General features: G+C 43.1%; 1 protein-coding gene across 2 annotated transcripts in view; it reads left to right on the forward strand.

Moving 5' to 3' along the window:
* EFL1 (elongation factor like GTPase 1) overlaps positions 1-18,923 on the forward strand; it is a 72,069-nt gene that overhangs the window by 2,689 nt on the left and 50,457 nt on the right. The window contains exons 1-13 of one of the 2 annotated variants that reach the window (XM_079954200.1): positions 46-168; positions 1,972-2,076; positions 2,378-2,445; positions 2,574-2,658; positions 3,272-3,405; positions 4,205-4,342; positions 5,440-5,654; positions 9,824-9,947; positions 11,256-11,332; positions 11,610-11,746; positions 12,388-12,510; positions 12,825-12,924; positions 18,393-18,532. In XM_079954200.1, the coding sequence (XP_079810326.1) occupies positions 1,986-2,076; positions 2,378-2,445; positions 2,574-2,658; positions 3,272-3,405; positions 4,205-4,342; positions 5,440-5,654; positions 9,824-9,947; positions 11,256-11,332; positions 11,610-11,746; positions 12,388-12,510; positions 12,825-12,924; positions 18,393-18,532 (1,432 nt within the window). In that variant the 5' untranslated portion in view covers positions 46-168; positions 1,972-1,985. Of the gene's footprint in view, positions 1-45; positions 169-1,971; positions 2,077-2,377; positions 2,446-2,573; positions 2,659-3,271; positions 3,406-4,204; positions 4,343-5,439; positions 5,655-9,823; positions 9,948-11,255; positions 11,333-11,609; positions 11,747-12,387; positions 12,511-12,824; positions 12,925-18,392; positions 18,533-18,923 lie in introns of those variants that run through there. The other variant, XM_079954199.1, reaches the window with a different exon arrangement.

Genomic DNA, 18,923 nt, shown 5'->3' on the forward strand with positions numbered 1-18,923 from the left:
CGGAGCCTAGGCTCGGTTCTCCCTCCTTCCTTCTCCGCGCCTCTTCCCGCCTTTGCTCCGCCCCCTCGGTCCGCAGCGCCTGCGCACGCGCAGAAAGGAAGAGGCGGACTTCCGGTTGCAACCGGCTCACGCTCCCTTCTTGTCAGTGTCCGGCAGCAGCTCTGTGAGGTGAGTCCCCCCGGTTCCTAAAAGAGGGGTAGGGAAGGCAGCGCGAGTCATACCCCGGTGGCAATGCGGGGTGGGGGGTGGGGGAGATAGGTGGGCTTTCGAGATCCTTAATCCAAATTTCCATCTTCAGGAAGTATCCTTGATACCTTCCAAGAGCAAATAATAATAATAATAATAATAATAATAATAATAATAATAATAATAATAATAATTTTATTTATACCCCGCCTTCCCCAGCCAAGACCGGGCGGCTCAGGGCGGCTAAATGAGGGGGGGCGGGAAGAAGGCAGAGAAGCAGAATTGCCACTGGGAAAGGGAAGCCAGTAACTGGGACTCACAGGACCAGCCCACTATCCCTTCAGCTAGCCTTCCTCCAGTTCCGGATTTGCGTATAAGATAAACAAGCTATAGCTTAGGCCCCCCACTCTCTTGGGGGCCCCCCAAAAAAAATTAAAGGGAAAAAAAACCCATGGATGTTTTTCCCCAAAATATAAGATAAAAAACAAATAAAACCTACATACAGCAACAGTGTTTTGTCTTGTGTAGGCTCCTGTAATATAAGTAATGGGCCCCGCCTGCTAGCCTGCTCCCTAAAATATCACATACAGTGATACCTCAGGTTATATACGCTTCAGGTTACAGACTCCACTAACCCAGAAATAGTACTTCAGGTTAAGAACTCTGCTTCAGGATGAGAACAGAAATCGTGCTCCGGCGGCGCTGCAGCAGCGGGAGGCCCCGTCAGCTAAAGTGATGCTTCAGGTTAAGAACAGTTTCAGGTTAAGAACGGACCTCCGGAACGAATTAAGTACTTAACCCGAGGTACCACTGTATAAAAGGCTCCATTGCCTTCAGTAGCTTAAGGTCTCATCAAACCTAAATCTGGCCCTGCCTACCTTGCAGGGTTGTTGTGGTGAGAAGCAAAGGAGGGTCATTGGGTAGGTGAAAGGGCAACGTGCGCCTCCCTGGAGCTCCTGGGAGAGCTGGGTGGTTGGTGGATGGAATCGGAGGAAAGTTGTTGCCATATTCATGTTGATTCACGCTTACAAATGTCAGGTTGGTCTGCTTTCAGCAACTGCTTTATGCTGTGGTTGTTTCTGTAATTATTACCTTCACTGTCCTTCATTTGCATCTGACTTTGCTGCTTAGGACTTAGTTGCTGTTGTAATCTCATAGAGCCACTAAGGTGTGAGGTCCAAAGAGCAGCTCCTGAGCACAGCCAGTGCTTTTTAACTGTTAATTACACTGCAACTAAAATATGAAAATTAGCAGCCATGACCTGGCTCAGGATGAAGCTTTTTGTTTGATGTGGCTGGGTGGGGGAGGTGGAGGAAGACTATGGATGTGCATTATCATTACTCCTGGGCACTGTTAAAAACTGTAGCTTGCTGAGTTTTCAGTTCTGTGATTTCTTCAGGGCTTTGAATGAGGCAGTAACATAAGTTTTTGACAACAATGCAGGGCACTAGTTCCCCATGTACTTGACAGACTAGGGTGTGTTTGGCTCATTAGGGAATACTTATCCTGGATACACTGTAGCTGTTAACTTTGAGTTCTGGTACAGACGCATTCATGTTGATCTCCTATTAGAACCATAGTTTCTGCATGTGTTTCCTCCTTAGATGGTGTTTTATTGGGGACAGGGGGAGGGTAGAGAAGAGAAGAGCTAAAATTCCATCTAGTACAAATCTCTTTGTTCTTATTGCCTGGCCATCTGAATTTAGTCCAGTTTAAAGCTTTCATATAACCTTGTAGCTTTCTGACAACTTTGATCTTTCCAATATGAATTTCTTTGCCTTGCAGCAAAACATCCAACCATGGTTCTTGCAAGTCTGAATAAGACTATTGGACTTCAGAAAAAGACTGACTTCATTAGGAATATTTGTATACTGGCCCATGTGGACCATGGTAAGAGACACCTACGTTATGAACCGCATATCACACAAATCCCTTGGCAAATACACCAGAGGTCTTAAACAGGCTTTGTGTTATGGAATAACTGCTTGTTGCTCTGTAATGCAGTTGTGTATTAAATAACTCATCTCTGACAATTTGCTACATGGGTGTGTAAGAAAAGCCCTAATAGATTGGTTAAAGGGAGGAGACATGTGGCCATGGGAGGATGGATTTAATGTTTAATCTTAAATATACGGGCTTGATTTTCATTTTTGTTTGGTGTACTAATATTCATTATCCTTTCCTCCCCCAGGCAAGACAACTTTAGCTGACTGCCTTATTTCTAGCAACGGAATAATCTCTAGCAGATTGGCAGGCAAGGTACAACTTAAGCATTTCCAGTATATTATCCAGAATTTTTTCTCTATCCACATTTTCTCGCACTTAAGAAAAGTCTCTGAAAAATGTGAACACAGATTATTCTGTTTATTTTTTTACAATTCATATAGTTGAGATACTTGGATAGCCGAGAAGATGAACAGATTCGAGGAATTACAATGAAATCAAGCGCAATTTCATTACATTTTGGAAAAGGTAATATAATTAGCACATTATGCATGTGCATTTAAACTGTTAAGTATTGTGTTGAAATATAGTGCTTAAATTGTAAAGATTTGGATGGACTCTAAAATACTGATTATTTTTTATTAAGCTACCTTCTGTAAGGCTCAGTTGAGGTGCAATGTTAAACCATGGTTTAGTGTTATGAGCTTGAGGAGACCTGAGCCTCAGGTTTGTGTGTTTTTCCCCTTGGTTGTGGAAGAGAAGAAAACGTAATGTTTCTATTTTTGCTGTTTGGAGCAAACTCCACTTTCCTATTACATCCTAATGCAGGAAACTAAGCTTTATTCAAACCATGATGATGATGGTTATTGAATGTACTCCAGTTGGAACAGAGCATTGTTCCTATATTCAAATGTGATTGGGAGCTGAGGTTTGTTCCAAATCACAAATGGAAGCTTTAATTTTCCTCCCCAGTTCCTGAAGAAGGGGAGAGAGAATAGTGCTTTAGCTCGAGGTTCACACCTGCTCATCTTAGTACTAAACCATGGTTTCATGTTACATCGGAACTGATCCTAAATGTTTTAAGTGGGCAAACACACTTTTAAAATGCTTGCTTTTAAAGCACTTCTTCCTTTGGTTCTAGATGGTCAGGAGTATCTGATCAACCTAATCGACTCCCCTGGCCATGTGGACTTCTCTTCAGAAGTGTCCACAGCTGTCAGACTCTGTGATGGCTGCATCATTGTGGTAGATGCTGTGGAAGGAGTCTGTCCGCAGGTAAGGAGGAAAACCTACTTCAGATAGAGGGGGAAATAAATTAATTTGGACATACAGTCATACCTCGGGTTGAATGCGCTTTGGGATGAGCACGTTTGAGTTGTGCTCTGCGGCAACCCGGAAGTAACGGAGCACGTTACTTCCGGGTTTTGCTGCTTGCACATGCACAGATGCTCTAAATGACGTCACACGCATGCGCAGAAGCAGTGAAAAGCAATGCGCGCATGCACAGACGTGCCATCACTAGTTACATTTGCTTCTAGATGCGAACGGGCTCCAGAACGGATTCTGTACGCATCTAGAGGTACCACTGTACCACCGTTCGACTAGTACATGGAATCATCAGCTAATATTTAAAATGCATTCATAATTTAAAATGCAGTGTTGTGTGCAAGATGGAGTTCAGAATATGTGGCAAAGGAGAGGTAGGTGAACCCAAGAATATATTTTTGTTGGTCATGTAATATTAGTGTACTCATTGAAATTGACATACGGATGTCTGTATCAGGGTATCTTCTAAGAGGAAAATGGTCAGACTCTTTACTTCAGTCAGGATTTGCAAAATGAACCAAACTTGGTTTAATTTTAACCACTGTTGGCGATCCTTGTGCATAATGCTGAAGCAGTATGGGGGAGGAAGCCAGGAGTTTACATGAAGAATGCAGGCTTGGAAGAAAGGTTCATACAACCCAGATTCCTAACCAAGGGTCAGTTACCAGGTCAGAGTTATACAGTAGCTCATATTTTCCTCAGCTGTTTTATGGCACGGTGTCAATATACTTGTTTTCCTTTGTACTAGACTCATGCAGTTTTGCGGCAGGCTTGGCTAGAAAATATTCGTCCAGTTCTGGTGATTAATAAAATAGACCGTCTCATAATGGAGCTCAAGTTTACCCCTCAGGAAGCATATTCTCACCTTAAGAATATCTTGGAACAGGTATGAGAGTTCTAAATAGCTTGGTTATTTGTCATCAGCAATAGTTGTAGAATGAAAAGGACAGCAAGTAAACTATAGGTATTGTGGGCACCTATTTGGACTATTCAGCCTTCCCCAAACTTCAAATGGACCACAACTGTCAGCAGCACCAGCCAAAGAATCTAGAGGGCACAAGGATGGGGGAAGGCTGGATTACTGCAATATGCTCTGAAGGACAGTATTTTCAAAAATTTCAGAAGTTCAAGAATGCAGCTGCATAGTTATTAAATGGTGTCTGTCACAGACAACATATTCCACCAAGTTTGAAGCAGCTCCGCTGGCTTATTGTTAGCATTCTGGTCAAATTAATCAACCAAAATAGTCTGGAATGAGAATACCTTAGGCGTTATGTAAGTAACTTTTAACTAGTGTCCTTAGAGCTAGCTACATTTGGTTCCTTAAGGGCCATATCTCAGTTAGCTTTTTCTCTCTAGATTGGACCCATGGTGTGAGGATTAGAATTTTACTCCTTGTACCACTTTCCACTGAAATTCACTCCTTTGCTAAAGAAAGAGACAACGCTCTTCCTTGTTGGTTAAAAATACCTTAACTGTAATGTGCAGCTTGGCTGTTATGGATCATCTTTTCCTATCTGATATTTCCCATGTGCTCTGGGCCATCAGATGAGGCTGTGCTCTTGAGTTCCCTGCTAAAACACCCAAGTATGAGGAATATGATCTTCTGAAGGAATATATAGCTCTGGGACTGCTCAGAGGACCAGCTTATTCATGATTTTAGCAAAATGGCAAAAACAGCTCAGGTTCCAGAGAACATCTGGGATGATTGCCTGAAATAATAATAATAATAATAATAATAATAATAATAATAATATAATTTATATTTATTTATACCCCACCCATGAGTTTCTTTGTTTGTTTTAATTTTGATAGTGTAACTGCTATCTGAAATGGGTTTTTTTTTAAAATAATTATTGTATTTCTGGTATTTTGGTGGCCATAAACATTTGTTTTAGGAATTCTGCTTGTAAGCTGCCTTTAAATCCTTTTTAGGGGCAGGAAGGTTGGATATTATGAAAATAAACTGGAATGTCTCTCTAGGTGAATGCAATCACTGCAACACTCTTCACTTCGAAAGTTCTTGAAGAAAGGGCGGAGAAAGAAATGGAAACTCAGTTGACTTCTGATTCTTCACATGGTGACCAAGTTTATGACTGGAGTGCAGGCTTGGAATTTTCTGATGATTCCAATCTTTACTTTTCACCCGATCAGGGGAACGTGGTATTTGCTAGTGCAATTGACGGCTGGGGATTTGGGTGAGTTTATAGATGCTTATTAGTAATTTGATCATATATTTTCATTAGGGTGGATGAAGTTTTCAGTTTTGTCTTTGTATACATCTTACTGCAGCGCAGACTAAATTGGGGGGGGGAGTTTTCGGAGCTTAATCATTTAATAAACAGTAGTAAAAATAAATAAATCCACAGGTGAGTGGATGGTTCCATCTAGAGAGTGTTGCATTGAAGATTCCCAGTCTGCTTCTGTTGCAAGAACTACTTCAGTGTGGTCTTTCTAAGAGATCAGAATTCCTAAGAGGAAGCATTCCTTCAGATGCCTTCTGTCTAGACTGCTTTAAGAGTTCTTAAAAGTTAAAACCTGCATTTTGAGTTGTGGCCAGAAGCATATGTGTATTTCAGTGGAGCTGCTTGTTTCTACCTTGGGTGCTTAAAATTGCAAATAGGTGTAAAGCTTAGACCAAAAAAAGAATAAAACTACCAAAAAAAGTCATCTGCTATTCACCCTTGAAATGCTTGTTCAGCCTCCTAATAGTCAATTGCATGCTGGTGGGGGAACACATAAATAGGCTTAGGACCCATCTGTCCATGGCATTTTAATGTTGTTAAATCTGATTATTATTATTATTATTGTTATTGTTGTTGTTGTTGTTGTTGTTGTTGTTGTTATTGTTATTTTATTTAATTTCTATACTGCTTTATATTTTTAAGAAAAATCTCAGAGCGGTTTACAGCATATTAAACCTCAATAAAACAATGCAGAATCAAACATTTCTGAAGAAAGTCAAATATAAAGTACACAGTCAAAGCAACACAATTAACAGGAAGCTAAAATACCATCTCAAAGTTTTCAAAATAAAACACTGAACATTTTTTTGCTGATCATGTTTTTGAAGCATTCCCAAATATTGTCACACTTAAGAGAAAATATTGGGACTCGAGAAACCTAGGAACGAAAATTTGGGCCTTCCGTCCAGCTCAGACCAGTGCAAAACTGATTGTTTCCATGCCGAAATGCAAACTTCCTACTCAGCTATATTTTTCAGGGAAGTAAGCACAGGCAATTTGACAGATTTTATTGTCGTTCCCACCATGATACATCTCTGGTTGACAGGGGTCTAATTTTGCACTCTGCACGGGCTCTGTGAGGCCAGCAACCCCGGCTTTACTGCCTTCCATTTGTCTGCATCTTTGAGCTGCTTCTGCTCAGGCTGCAGAAGCATTTCCCGCAGCAGACATGTAAAGCGGGAAGGGCAGGCACATCTCAACTTGAAAACACAGTTTGAGCTGTAGCCTGTCAGGCTCCCTGTGTGCAGTGGTGAGCATTTAATAGCATTCATCTTCACTTCACACGTTTCTGCTTCAGGAAATGACTTTGTAGCACCAGGATAGCTACAGCCAAGGCAGTTGTAACATTAAATGTTAATCAGCTCCTCCTGAAATTGAAATCTTGTCGCAAGTTCTATTGGGTTTTCACGGTGGGGAAGAGAGGATGAAAGAAGCTTTTGTCTTGCAGGTGTACAGTCATACCTCGGGTTAAATGTGCTTCAGGTTGAGCGTTTCCAGGTTACGCTCTGCGGCGACCCGGAAGTAAAGGAGCGTGTTACTTCCGGGTTTCACCGCATGCGCAGGCGCTCAAAATAGCGTCATGCGCGGAAGCGGCGAATCGCGACCCACGCAGATGCGGGTTACGTTTGCTTCAGGGTGCGAACGGGGCTCCCGAACGAATCCTGTTCGCATCTAGAGGTACCACTGTATAGGAAACAGCAGGGTTGAGTGAATGGATGAGACTGATAGTGGATCCAAGGGTCAAGAAGGTGGTTTCTGCATGTGCTGTAGAAGGAAGCGAGGCGCAGGTGGGGCTCATGAACCTGGGAAGGTAGCCCATCTAGGAGAAGAAAACTCTTGTCCTAAACCCCTGCTGCCAGCATGGTGTAGTGGTTAAAAGCGGTGGACTCGCAATCTGGGGAACTGGGTTCGCGTCTCCACTCCTCCACATGCAGCTACTGGGTGACCTTGGGCTAGTCACGCTTCTCTGAAGTCTCTCAGCCCCACTCACCTCACAGAGTGTTTGTTGTGGGGGAGGAAGGGAAAGGAGAATGTTAGCTGCTTTGAGACTCCTTTGGGTAGTGATAAAGCAGGATATCAAATCCAAACTACTCTTCTTCTTCTTCTTCTTCTTCTTGCGGGCTATCTTTGGGAGAAGAAAAAGCTACGGAGTAAACCCTATACAAATTCTGGAAAAATAAAAGAAAAACTTAGGGATCAACTTAATAGTCCGAACAGAAATGGCATCAAAATTGAATGCTGTTGCTTTGTTCAGAGATGATTTGGTTAAGAAGTTGGCATAAATGCTGATGGTAAAATTACTCATTTAATTTTGATTTGGAAATGGAAGGCAAATTAGGAACTCATTTACAAATAACTGGAGTTTATTTGTAGCTTTCTAGAATAAGAGTTTTGACAAAACATAGCTGATGGCATACTATCGTGCTGATACTCTTTTTAAAAAACCTAATTGTTGCACTGCTTTTCAAGAAAACATTCTTCCCAAGCTACATGTCAAACATACAGTAGAATGCAATTTAAAATCTTATAAAACAACATGAAATTTCTAAAACAGTACCCAGCAACTGGTAGCTAAAAGGAACACACTATAAAATGATCAAAATGTGGCCAAAATACTACACACTTATGTTAGTTAGTTAAAAGTGTAGTAAAGCGGTAGACCTTTAAAGCCTGTTTAAAATCTGCAAGGGGTGGGGCTTTTCTGATGTCACAGTGGAATCGCATTATGCAATAGTGGATTCCACTGTTGAAAATGCCTTCATCTGTGTGTTTGCCTTATTTTAGGGTTCAACTGTATCAATACCTGTCTATGTCTGTTAAGAAGCAGACCCCATTGAGTTCAACAGAGCTCAATCCTTCTTTACTGGGTATAGAATTGCCGCTTTCTTGTTTCGATCTTATTTATATGTTGAGATAAAAGGTCACAAAAAGTGTTGAGTCTGATTTGTCATCTGGTGCGGTATTATTTATGTTAGGGTTGCCATACGTCCGGAATTTTCTGGACATAGCTGGTATTCGGTCCTCGTAAACAGTGCCCAGCGGCGTAGCGTGGGTTGTCAGCACCCAGGGCAAGGCAAGTAATTTGCGCCCCCTAACCCGGGGCAAGGCAAGTAATTTGCACCCCCTAACCCAGGGCAAGGCAAGTAATTTGCGCCCCCTAACCCAGGGCAAGGCAAGTAATTTGCGCCCCTAACCCCTAACCCCTAACCTGCCGCCGCCGCCAGCTTCTTCTTGCTGCTGCCTGGGCTGGTCGGGTGTGGTTCTCTCCCACGCTCAGTGCTGCGCTGGGCGGCCGCTGCACTGTCCCTCCCCCAGATAGTCCCTCCCTCGCTCTCCGCTCCGCACCGCAACGCACGCCTGGCACCCTCCCCCTCCACAGTGGGCGGCGACCCGGCAGCTCAGATCGGATTCGCACAGCCAGCACTGCAGTGAGAGAGAGTGAGTGAGCCAGGTAGGGACAGAGAGCTGCGAGTGCGAGCGCTCCCCCCCCAAATGTTGCGCCCGGTGCGGCTGGCCCCCCCTGCACCCCCCCACGCTACGCCACTGACAGCGCCTGGGTGGGAAATCGTTTGAATGTCTGGGGAAATCCGAACATATGGCAGCCCATGTCGGAAGTGTCGATTTTGGCGAAATTCATTATCAATTGCTCCCCCCCCCCCAAAAAAAAACACCTTTTCTTCCGAGATTTTGCAAAGCTCAACAACTTTGCTCAAAAAAGCTCAACAACTGTTGTGTCCGGAATTTCATTTTTTGAAATGTGGCAACCCTAATTTATGTGGTGGCTCATTCATGTAAGCAAGTAATGATGGTGCTGCTGTCATCAAGTGATGACAATTCATGTATGAATTCCTCCACCTACAGTGGGGTCAGGAACTTGAGGCATGCGTGCTGGTGTTTGTTCTTTCACTAGAGTGTTCTGAGACATCTGACTTAAAACATGCCAATTGTTCTCACTGTCACTGCAAGGATGCTATGTGAGCATCTGGTCTGCAGACAGAATACAGCTACGCTTGTCAAATATGTAAAATGATTGCTATGTAGGTTGAAGCAGATGCCTTCTTTTGAAAAGTGCTTTAGTTTTGATACGTTTGGGTAACAAATTATTTTTACTTATTACCCAGCATTGAGCATTTTGCCAAGCTGTATAGCCAAAAGATTGGAATCAAAGCTTCAGTACTGCTGAAAACTCTGTGGGGAGATTATTATCTAAATACAAAAGCTAAGAAGATCATGAAAACTGACCAGGTGAGTTCAACTTGCTCTTAATTTTCTTTTTTCCCTACCAGAAAAGTTACTTGCCAGCAACTGAGTATGCAATATTGCCACTTTTCTGGGATTCTGAACAATTTTGTTTTTAATCTTGACCACCCCGGTCAAGCAAATATGTAGTATATTGTAGCTGCTATGATGATTCTCGATATACCTCACCAATGTACATTTACAACCTTGGATCTCTGCCACTTCATTTTACGGCATCTGTAAACTAGACCTTAGATTCTGTTACCAATGCTTATATCTTACTTACGCAAACCTAAGATTCAATCCGTAGGGACGTGGGTGGTGCTGTGGTCTAAACCACAGAGCCTAGGGCTTGCCGATCAGAAGGTTGGTGGTTCAGATCCCCGCAACGGGGTGAGCTCTCATTGTTTGGTCCCAGCTCCTGCCCACCTAGTAGTTCAAAAGCACACCAGTGCAAGTAGATAAATAGGTACCGCTCGGACAGGAAGGTAAACGATGTTTCCGTGCGCTGCTCTGGTTCGCCAGAAGCGGCTTAGTCATGCTGGCCACATGACCCAGAATCTGTCTGCGGACAAACACTGGCTCCCTCGGCCTATAGAGCGAGAAGAGCGCCACAGCCCCAGAGTCATCCGTGACTGGACCTAATGGTCAGAGGTACCTTTACCTTTACCTTTTTAAGACTCAATCCAGTTCAAAATGTGTTCCTTGGACGAACAAGCCATTTGCTGCAACGGTTTGATGCAATGCTTGCACATGCACTCAGGGCAGTGGCGGGTGTAGTTACCACTCCAATAGGTGATTGGAATGATCACAGCTGACAAACGATTGGATAGAGACGTGGGTGCAAATCCTTGCATGCTGCTGTACTTGAAGAGTTTTCAGTTCAGGGATGAAAGGACAGATTGGTAGATTGCTCTTGTTGCAACTGAACTGTGGTAGATGATAGGATGGAGAAGCAACATCCAAAAAACAATTATTGATCTGGAATATTGCAAGCATGATAATGTTATGGGGGGTGTCTTTTTTTGGCGGGGGGTAGGCTATATGGTTGAGTCCCTCTTCTAATTCCTTGATCCAACACGGATTCCATTGCTGGAATACCCAGGCCAGCCTGGTAACCCCTGTTAAATATGAGTTGTTAAAGTAACAAAGGGAGTGGCTCTGAGGCAGAGGACAAATGTCTTTTAGTTAGACCTTATAGTGAATCCTCAACCTATGGGTCCACATGTGGGTGTTACCCCTGTAATTGTCTGAATTGAACTCCCCCCTGTGTTATAAAGGGCATCCTAAGTTTGTCTTACCACTTTCTTCCAGTTGAAAGGAAAGAAACCTTTGTTTGTGCATCTGGTGCTGGAAAACATATGGAGCCTCTATGAAGCAGTTACAAACAGGTAAACAAAAAGCATCCCCAAGTCTCATTTTCTTGATGGCAGAGGTGGGGAATGCCAATTCAGAATTTCACTTTTCACAACAGGCAGGGTATCTGTTGTTTATGCTAAATGCCCTTGTTGCTCAACTGCATTACCGGGTCATTTCTAAGTGAAGGAAGGTGAGCTTCTACGTGACAACAGAAACAGGCTGGTTTGCCCAAAGGCCTTCTTTGTGGTTTTTGTTTTTAAGATGATTAGATGTAGTGCTGTAATTGCAAGGTGTATGCTTTCTTTGTAGAGACAAGGAGAAAATTGATAAAATCGTCTCCTCCCTGGGATTGAAAATTGGTGCCCGTGAAATGCGCCACACAGATCCGAAGGTTCAGCTTAATGCCATTTGCAGCCAGTGGCTCCCAATATCGGAGGCCGTTCTCTGTATCCTTATGGAAATAGCTTTTTTACCATTTACTAAAAGCTTATACTGTCTCATGCACTTGAGATTAGTCCACCAGTTTGTGAGAGGGAGGTGGGGTTTGGAGAACTGAATACAGGCAACGTCCTATGTTCCTTATACCGAGTCAAATAATTGGTCCATCTAGCCCAGTATTGCTTATATTGACAGTGTTTCAGACAGGGGGCATAGCCAACCCTATCTGGAGATGTTGGGGGATGACTGGGAACCTTCTGTATGCAAAGCAGAGGCTATGAGTTACGGCCCTTCCCCTAGTATTCTCCATCAGCCCCAGTAGCTTCCTGCCTGCTTCAGTCATCTCATAGTCAACTTGCAGTGTGGAGGGAGTTAAGCTTACAGTCAAGAGCATCCAACCACTGCCAGAGAGACTTGAGTTGCTCTTCTGTTCCTACTTCCCATGCTTCCTAGTGCCTCCAAGGATCCATCCCCTTGAACGCTTTAGATATGGTTCATATTTGCGTCATCAGGCAAGTCTTGGCTTTGGGCAAACCCCTGTCCAAGGTCTGTATTTTGATTTTACTGGATACTAGCCTATAGTTTCTGCACAGCCTCCTGTCTGTATCCTCCCTTCTAAACGTGTATATCCTTAGCACCATGCTTTCAGCCATGGTCTGTAATAAACTCCCTAGTCCTCTTGATATCACAGCTGAGAGAGTGGAAAAACTGTTGTGCGTTGGAGCGAAAACATTTGATTCTCTACCGCAAGAAACTCAAGACCTGAAAGACGGTAAGTAAATTTTGGCAGATTGTGGCTTAAGTCCTGTTCAGATGAGTCTCATTTTTAAAAAGTCCATAAACCCTGGTGTCTCCTAATTGAAAAACTAAATGTCCTAAAAGATGTTTTGGTTTTCAATCTGGGCAGAATTCAGCTTTTTGCATCCATGCTGCAAGTTGGCTCAGAAGCACAGGCTGAAATCTCATACAATTTTCCCTCCTTGATTCACTCACTAATTTGTTATTTAACAAATAAAATATAAAGCCAGAGACTTTCTCATCAGACCATGGGAAAACATGTAACTCTCTCGTTTTATGTTTGCTTAGCGTTTATGAAATGCAGCAGTGAAGAAACTGCCCCAGTCATTGTCTTTGTTTCCAAAATGTTTGCAGTGGATGCTAAGACATTGCCACAGAACAAGCCAAGGTGAGAAAAATGATGCCATTTGAACTCCTTCTGCTCAATGGCATTAGACGCTAATTCACAGTATACAAGTCTAGATTGCTTCTGATCTGCGCCTGGTAAAATTATTTGCCCTTATCTGAAACTAAGTCAGCTGTTCTCAAGAAAGCATTGGTAAATGCAGACTTGTTCAACGTATTATTTGTGGTTTAAAGAATAAATGCTTTGTCAAAGAGTTAACAGTTACGGTCAACATACGGACATTGTATCTAAGTGAATTACAAACTTAAATTGGTATCTCTATATCTTGCTCAAATGATACAAGTTAATTTTAATTCGTTTTTGTTGTATGTGGAGAAGCTATGGATTCTTCCAGGTGCTTTTGTAAGCTTTTTGACCACTTTCTGTTTCCATGTAAACTTCAGAAGTTGTTCCTCTCTTTTTTTCTCCTTCACCTTCATACCTCTCCTATATAGAACACAATGATTGCAATAAAACATACTTCATGCAAGTAAATACAGAATCTCCTCATGCAATCGTTAAATAGTATGTGAATGCAGGATTTTCCAGTGTAATTGTTGCTTTCTGCAGAGGAGGAGCCTCTTGAACTCAGTTGGGTAAAGAAGTGATGACAGTGGAAAAACTGCAAAGGAAGGAGGGATGGGAGGGAGGCTTTGTACCTGCAGTAAAAAGGCCACAACTTGATGTCTCTGCGTGCCTCATCTTCCAAACATGGCTTGCTGTAAACATTGGTTAGATAAGCTTGGACCGTTCCACCAGTGTACACTCCAGATTGCTACTTGTGCCATTGGGGCTCTGAAAGTGACTGAACTGTATCCAGTTAGATGGAGTGCCGTGGTCAGTATTAGGAACTCTTATGGGCTTGAGTATTATTATTATTTTGCACCCTAATTTAAGAGACATAGTAATTTTTGGCTTGAAGCAGCACTGGGTATTTAGACCACTAGATGGTGGTATTCAGCTGTCTGTAAGTGGACTTCAATTTTTATAGTGACAGGCATAGATTTTGCTTCTACTTCTGAAAATTGGCAACAGAAGTTTATAAGAGTGAAAGTAGGTTGAGTCTTCCTGCGTTCATGATCATGAGGTAGCAAGCAGTGGGGGTGGATTGCAGCACTAAAAAGTATTTTAAATCCCTTGATCGTTCTATGTTTATGTAGTTTTAATTCTTTCTGTGGAAGATGAAGTGTTGTCAAGACACAGGATCATTTCATGTGTATGTTTGAATGTACTGTCTGTCTGTGTGTGTTCAAATATTTTCAACCCAACGCCTGCTGAAATAAAAGTTCTTTGCAGCAGATACAGGTAATTGACAGAGATGGACTCCTCATATTATTGAAGTGCTTTGTTCCAAAGGCTTGGGAGCCACTGGAGTAGATACCCTGTTTCTTGTTGTCACCCTTCTAAAATGCCACAGTGAAGGCATAGGGCACAAAACTTGATTGCAACTGGTATGTGAGCCTGGATAGCTCAGTTTATTAGAGCGTGATGCTGATAATGGCAAGCTTGCAGGTTTGATCCCCGTATAGGACAGATGCATATTCCTGCATTGCAGGGGGTTGGACGAGATGATCCTCAGGTCCCTTTCAATTCTAAAATTCTATGATTTTTTTTAAATGGGTTTTTTATGTTAAAAAGCAAATGGATAAATGCATCTATTGTCTCCACTTTTAGTTCATAGTCTTTTTCACAGTTCATTTACGTTTGGTGAGAGACATTTTTGCCGTAGACATCTTGCAGTTGGGGCAAAGGGGAGAGGGGAGAGGGATGGGGATATTATTCTTTCATTTTATTGTCTATTCTTAGTGTGAGCGAGTTGTGTCAGCATTACATGGGTAGGTCTTTTATTTGTTTATTTAATTATTTTTATTGATATTGCGAGAGGTTAGGGGTTCCTGAGCTTGGTTGGTTGTGTTTAGTTGATTTTGGTGTGGCTTATTTGTGTGAGCAGGGACGCAGTTGGCGCTGTGGGTTAAAGCCTCAGCGCCTAGGACTTGCCGATTGAAAGGTCGGCGGTTCGAATCCCTGCGGCGGGGTGCGCTCCCGCTGCTCGGTCCCAGCGCCTGCCAACCTAGCAGTTCGAAAGCACCTCCGGGTGCAAGTAGATAAATAGGGACCGCTTACCAGCGGGAAGGTAAACGGCGTTTCCGTGTGCGGCTCTGGCTCGCCAGAGCAGCGATGTCACGCTGGCCACGTGACCCGGAAGTGTCTCCGGACAGCGCTGGCCCCTGGCCTCTTAAGTGAGATGGGCGCACAACCCCAGAGTCTGTCAAGACTGGCCCGTACGGGCAGGGGGTACCTTTACCTTATTTGTGTGAGCGAGGTGGGCTAGGTTGTTGGGTCAGGTTAGCTATATTGATTTGTATGTTCTTACAGGGGACAGGTCATTGTCTGGTGCATGTAATAAAGGGGAACCACACTGAGGTGAAGGCATCCTTGGTAGCTTGTCCTTGTGCTGGTTTGAGTTTGTTGATTAACTTTTCTAGTATGGCGGTTTCCCATACATTTTGGTACCTGTGGTCTATGTTCATTCCTGATAGGTCCTCCCAGTGACTATTATGATATTTCTAGCTGTTGAAAGCAAGTGACTTATGAGTTCCTTGTAGTGTGTGTTGTTATCCTGGAAGATATTTAATAGGGCGAGTTGTGGAGTCGCTTCTGTTACCTTTTTTGTTATTTTGGGAATTTCCTGCAGCACTAATATCCAGAAGGATTCGACTTTGGGGCATTGCCACCAAATGTGAAGGTATGTGCTTATTGCAGTGCGACCTCTCCAGCATTTTACAATTCTATGATTCTGTGTGGACAGAGAATATAGAGAGGTAGCTGGTATGCAAGTCTCAAGTTATGACTTGGTGAACTTTCATTGGTGTTAAGCTAAGAATCCCATATTCAGTCACATAATACATTCTTGAAGGTTCCTTCCTTCACTTTCAGGCCCAAAGTGATGTGCCTGGCACCTGGAAGATTCATTAGGTAGATCACTTTAGTAGATAGCCATGACGAGTGTCACTTGGCATCCTGCTTGCTAAGACATGGATGCATGAGGCAGAGGCGCTCTGAGTTGGCTTTGTTTGGCAGTACTCTATATTGTATAGATAACTTTTCCCTGCAACTCCAAAGAGCTTGGGCAATTCAAATGCTCTCTTTCCCCCCTTTTATGCCAGGAACTTCTCAGCATGACATTGGCGCACCCTCTTTGAATGCCTCCTCAGTGAAGCTTTTGGCTTAACCCTTTAGCCTTCAACCTCTGAATTGTATTTCTGCATACCTGTCCTCTGGTGCCCTTTGTATTTCCTTTCCCTTTCACTCACCCCCCCCCCCCCTGTCTTCCTTACTGTCTACAATAAGATCATAAGCTTTTAGTTGTTAGGACCTGCTTTTTTTTAAGAGCAGGCAGCTGGATCAGACTAAAAGTCCATCTGGCCCAGACTCCATCTTCCCCGCAGCAGCCGACCATATGCCCTGTGGAAGCTCACAAGCGGGCCATGAAAGCAATAAGCCGTCTCCTGTTACTGTAGCTCTATGGAGACAGTGGCACACTACCTCTCAACAGTGAGAGTGCTTAAGAATCATAGAACCATAGAGTTGGAAGGGACCCCGAGGGTCTCTAGTCCATGGCAGATGGGTTTCCAAACTGTGCTTTAAAATCTCTTATGTCATGGATGCTTTAGTTGAGATTCCTGCATCGCAGGGGGTAGTTCGTACTGTCCCGAGTATAATAGGTCTATAGTTTTCATGGATGGTGGTAGTGTCTGTCTGTCTGACTGTCCCTCCCCCTCCTTCTCCCCCTCCCCCTCTATTACACTTTTGGCACTCAATGCCCATCACTCCTGCCTGGTTTGAAGGAGGGAAAGTCAAGAGATGGCTCCTAAAACGGTCCTTTGCTCTAGCAGAGACAAATAGATGAGCTTCTTGACAGGCGCTGCTGGAAACGGTTTTTATAGTTCTCTGCTCTTTTCTTTGTGGTGTTTTATGGCTGGCTTTATTGTGACACAAAAAGCAATCTCGTAAGCCACTCGAGGAGGTTTGGCTGGAGAGCTGGGTACAAATCCTAAAAACAAGTAAATAGAATTATTCTGAAGATTTCACAACAGGTTTTCCCCCTCCTCTCGTTCTCTCCTTCGTCTGCCTAAATCCTACTTCTTCAAGCAGAACTTGCCACGAAATTGTTGCTTCCCTGTTCAGTTCTGCATGTTCTTGCTTCCTTTTGTTTTTCAGCTAGCAGCTTATTTACATGTCTTCAACTCAAAGGCTTGTATGTGTGTGTTTCATCCCTTAACTCGCTTGTTTTTACAATCTCCTATTCCCTGAAGGATGTTTTTTAAAGTGATCTGTAAGATACACAGCCTCTGTGTCAAGTAACAACTTTCCAAATTGTGTCATCAAATGAATGTATTTATTTTTTTATAGCTCCCAAAGATCTCTGTGCGATCTTCTGAATAAATACCGACATGAATTTGCATCAAAGGGCTCTGCATTGTAGTGCAGCCGAGTCCCTTGGCTGTGAATTGTACTTCATTGGTGGTTTAAGTTGACCCTGAGCAGCTCCATCTATTATGGGGCAAGGACAATGTTCAGCAGCACATCCTGTCAGAACTGCAGGGCAGTATTTGTGGATAGCACCTACTTATGAAATTAACAAAGTAAAGTGGGGTCTCTGAAGAGGAAGGGAACCATTTATTGTGGCTGCTTTGAAGTGCAGCCTTTGTTTGCAGGGAAGATAAATCTACACATGGATCCAACCAACACACGTGGAATCAATTTTAAACTGGAGTCAGTCTTTGAATAGTCCAGTGGCTACTAAACAATTGAAAAGGAAGTGTCCCTGAGCCACTTTTAATTTTTACCCTTATATAAGTAAAAGCTATTTTCTTCACAGGCTAATTGTAGTTGAAACTAAAGCATGCCCTTTCTTTCTTTTAATTCAGAATTCCAATAAGTTTTTATAAAGCAATTAAACTAATGACTGATGCTGTATAATAATAACAGCTCGTCATTGGCATGATATCCAGTTAGTTGATTTTTAGCCTCCTACTGCATAAATTTCCTGCCAGCAGCTGGCCAGAATATCTGACTTGCCTTTTTTTAAATTACTCATCCTTTAATGTGTGGCAAATGGAAAGGCTACTTCCTTTTTTCTGCTGCACTAGAGAAACCCCAACAGCAGCCAGGAAAACTTCCCTGATGATGTCACTATGCTAAGGATATAAGATATAATCCCAACTGGGTGGTGGTGAAGCTCACTTTAATGAGATGCCATACTCCTCCAATTGAGGATGTGATGAATTTGTTGAAATGCCACCAGCATAAGCCGAGGCAATTGTCTTCCTTGATTGCTCCGATTTATATTGTTTTACAAGACTGCCAGGATACTTTCTGAACTGTTCTTGAGAAACTGCAAAGGTGGCATCTGCTGTCCAGAAAAGCTTTTCCCGAAAAAAAATAATGTTCTTTCAAATGATACATAGGCCTCTGTCACAAGACGAAATAGCCCAAAGGCGTGATCTTGTAAGGCGACGGCATGCTGAGAAGTTAGCAGCAAATCAGGGGCAGGAGTTGGCACAAGAGACGAATGGAGGAAATACAGTGGACCAAGTTCTAAAGGCAGGTGAGATGAAACGCATGCCAGGGAAGAAGATTCGGTGGATGTGTTTGATTCATGATCGGTGATGAAGTGCTGCTGCTTTTCTCATTCAAAGTAAAGCATGGCAGATCAGCCTATGGGCGAGATCAGTCCACCAAATCTTTGCCTCTAGCCTTCCCAGCCTGATTTGGGACAAAGAGTACAGAACACCCATGGATTTTCACCCCAGCAGTGGCACTGGGCTGGGTAGAGAAGATCCATATCACTCCTGACCACTGCTCACTAGATGATTGAACAGAGGAAAGTCACTTGAATTCAAATATGCTGCCATTTTTATCCAGTTGATTGGATATTGGCATAAGTTTGGTTTGTTGCATTAATGGCTGCATGTTACTGTAAGCAGTCCTGAGTGCAA

The sequence above is a fragment of the Podarcis cretensis genome, assembly GCF_951804945.1.
Source record: "Podarcis cretensis genome assembly, chromosome: 14".
NCBI lineage: Eukaryota > Metazoa > Chordata > Lepidosauria > Squamata > Lacertidae > Podarcis > Podarcis cretensis.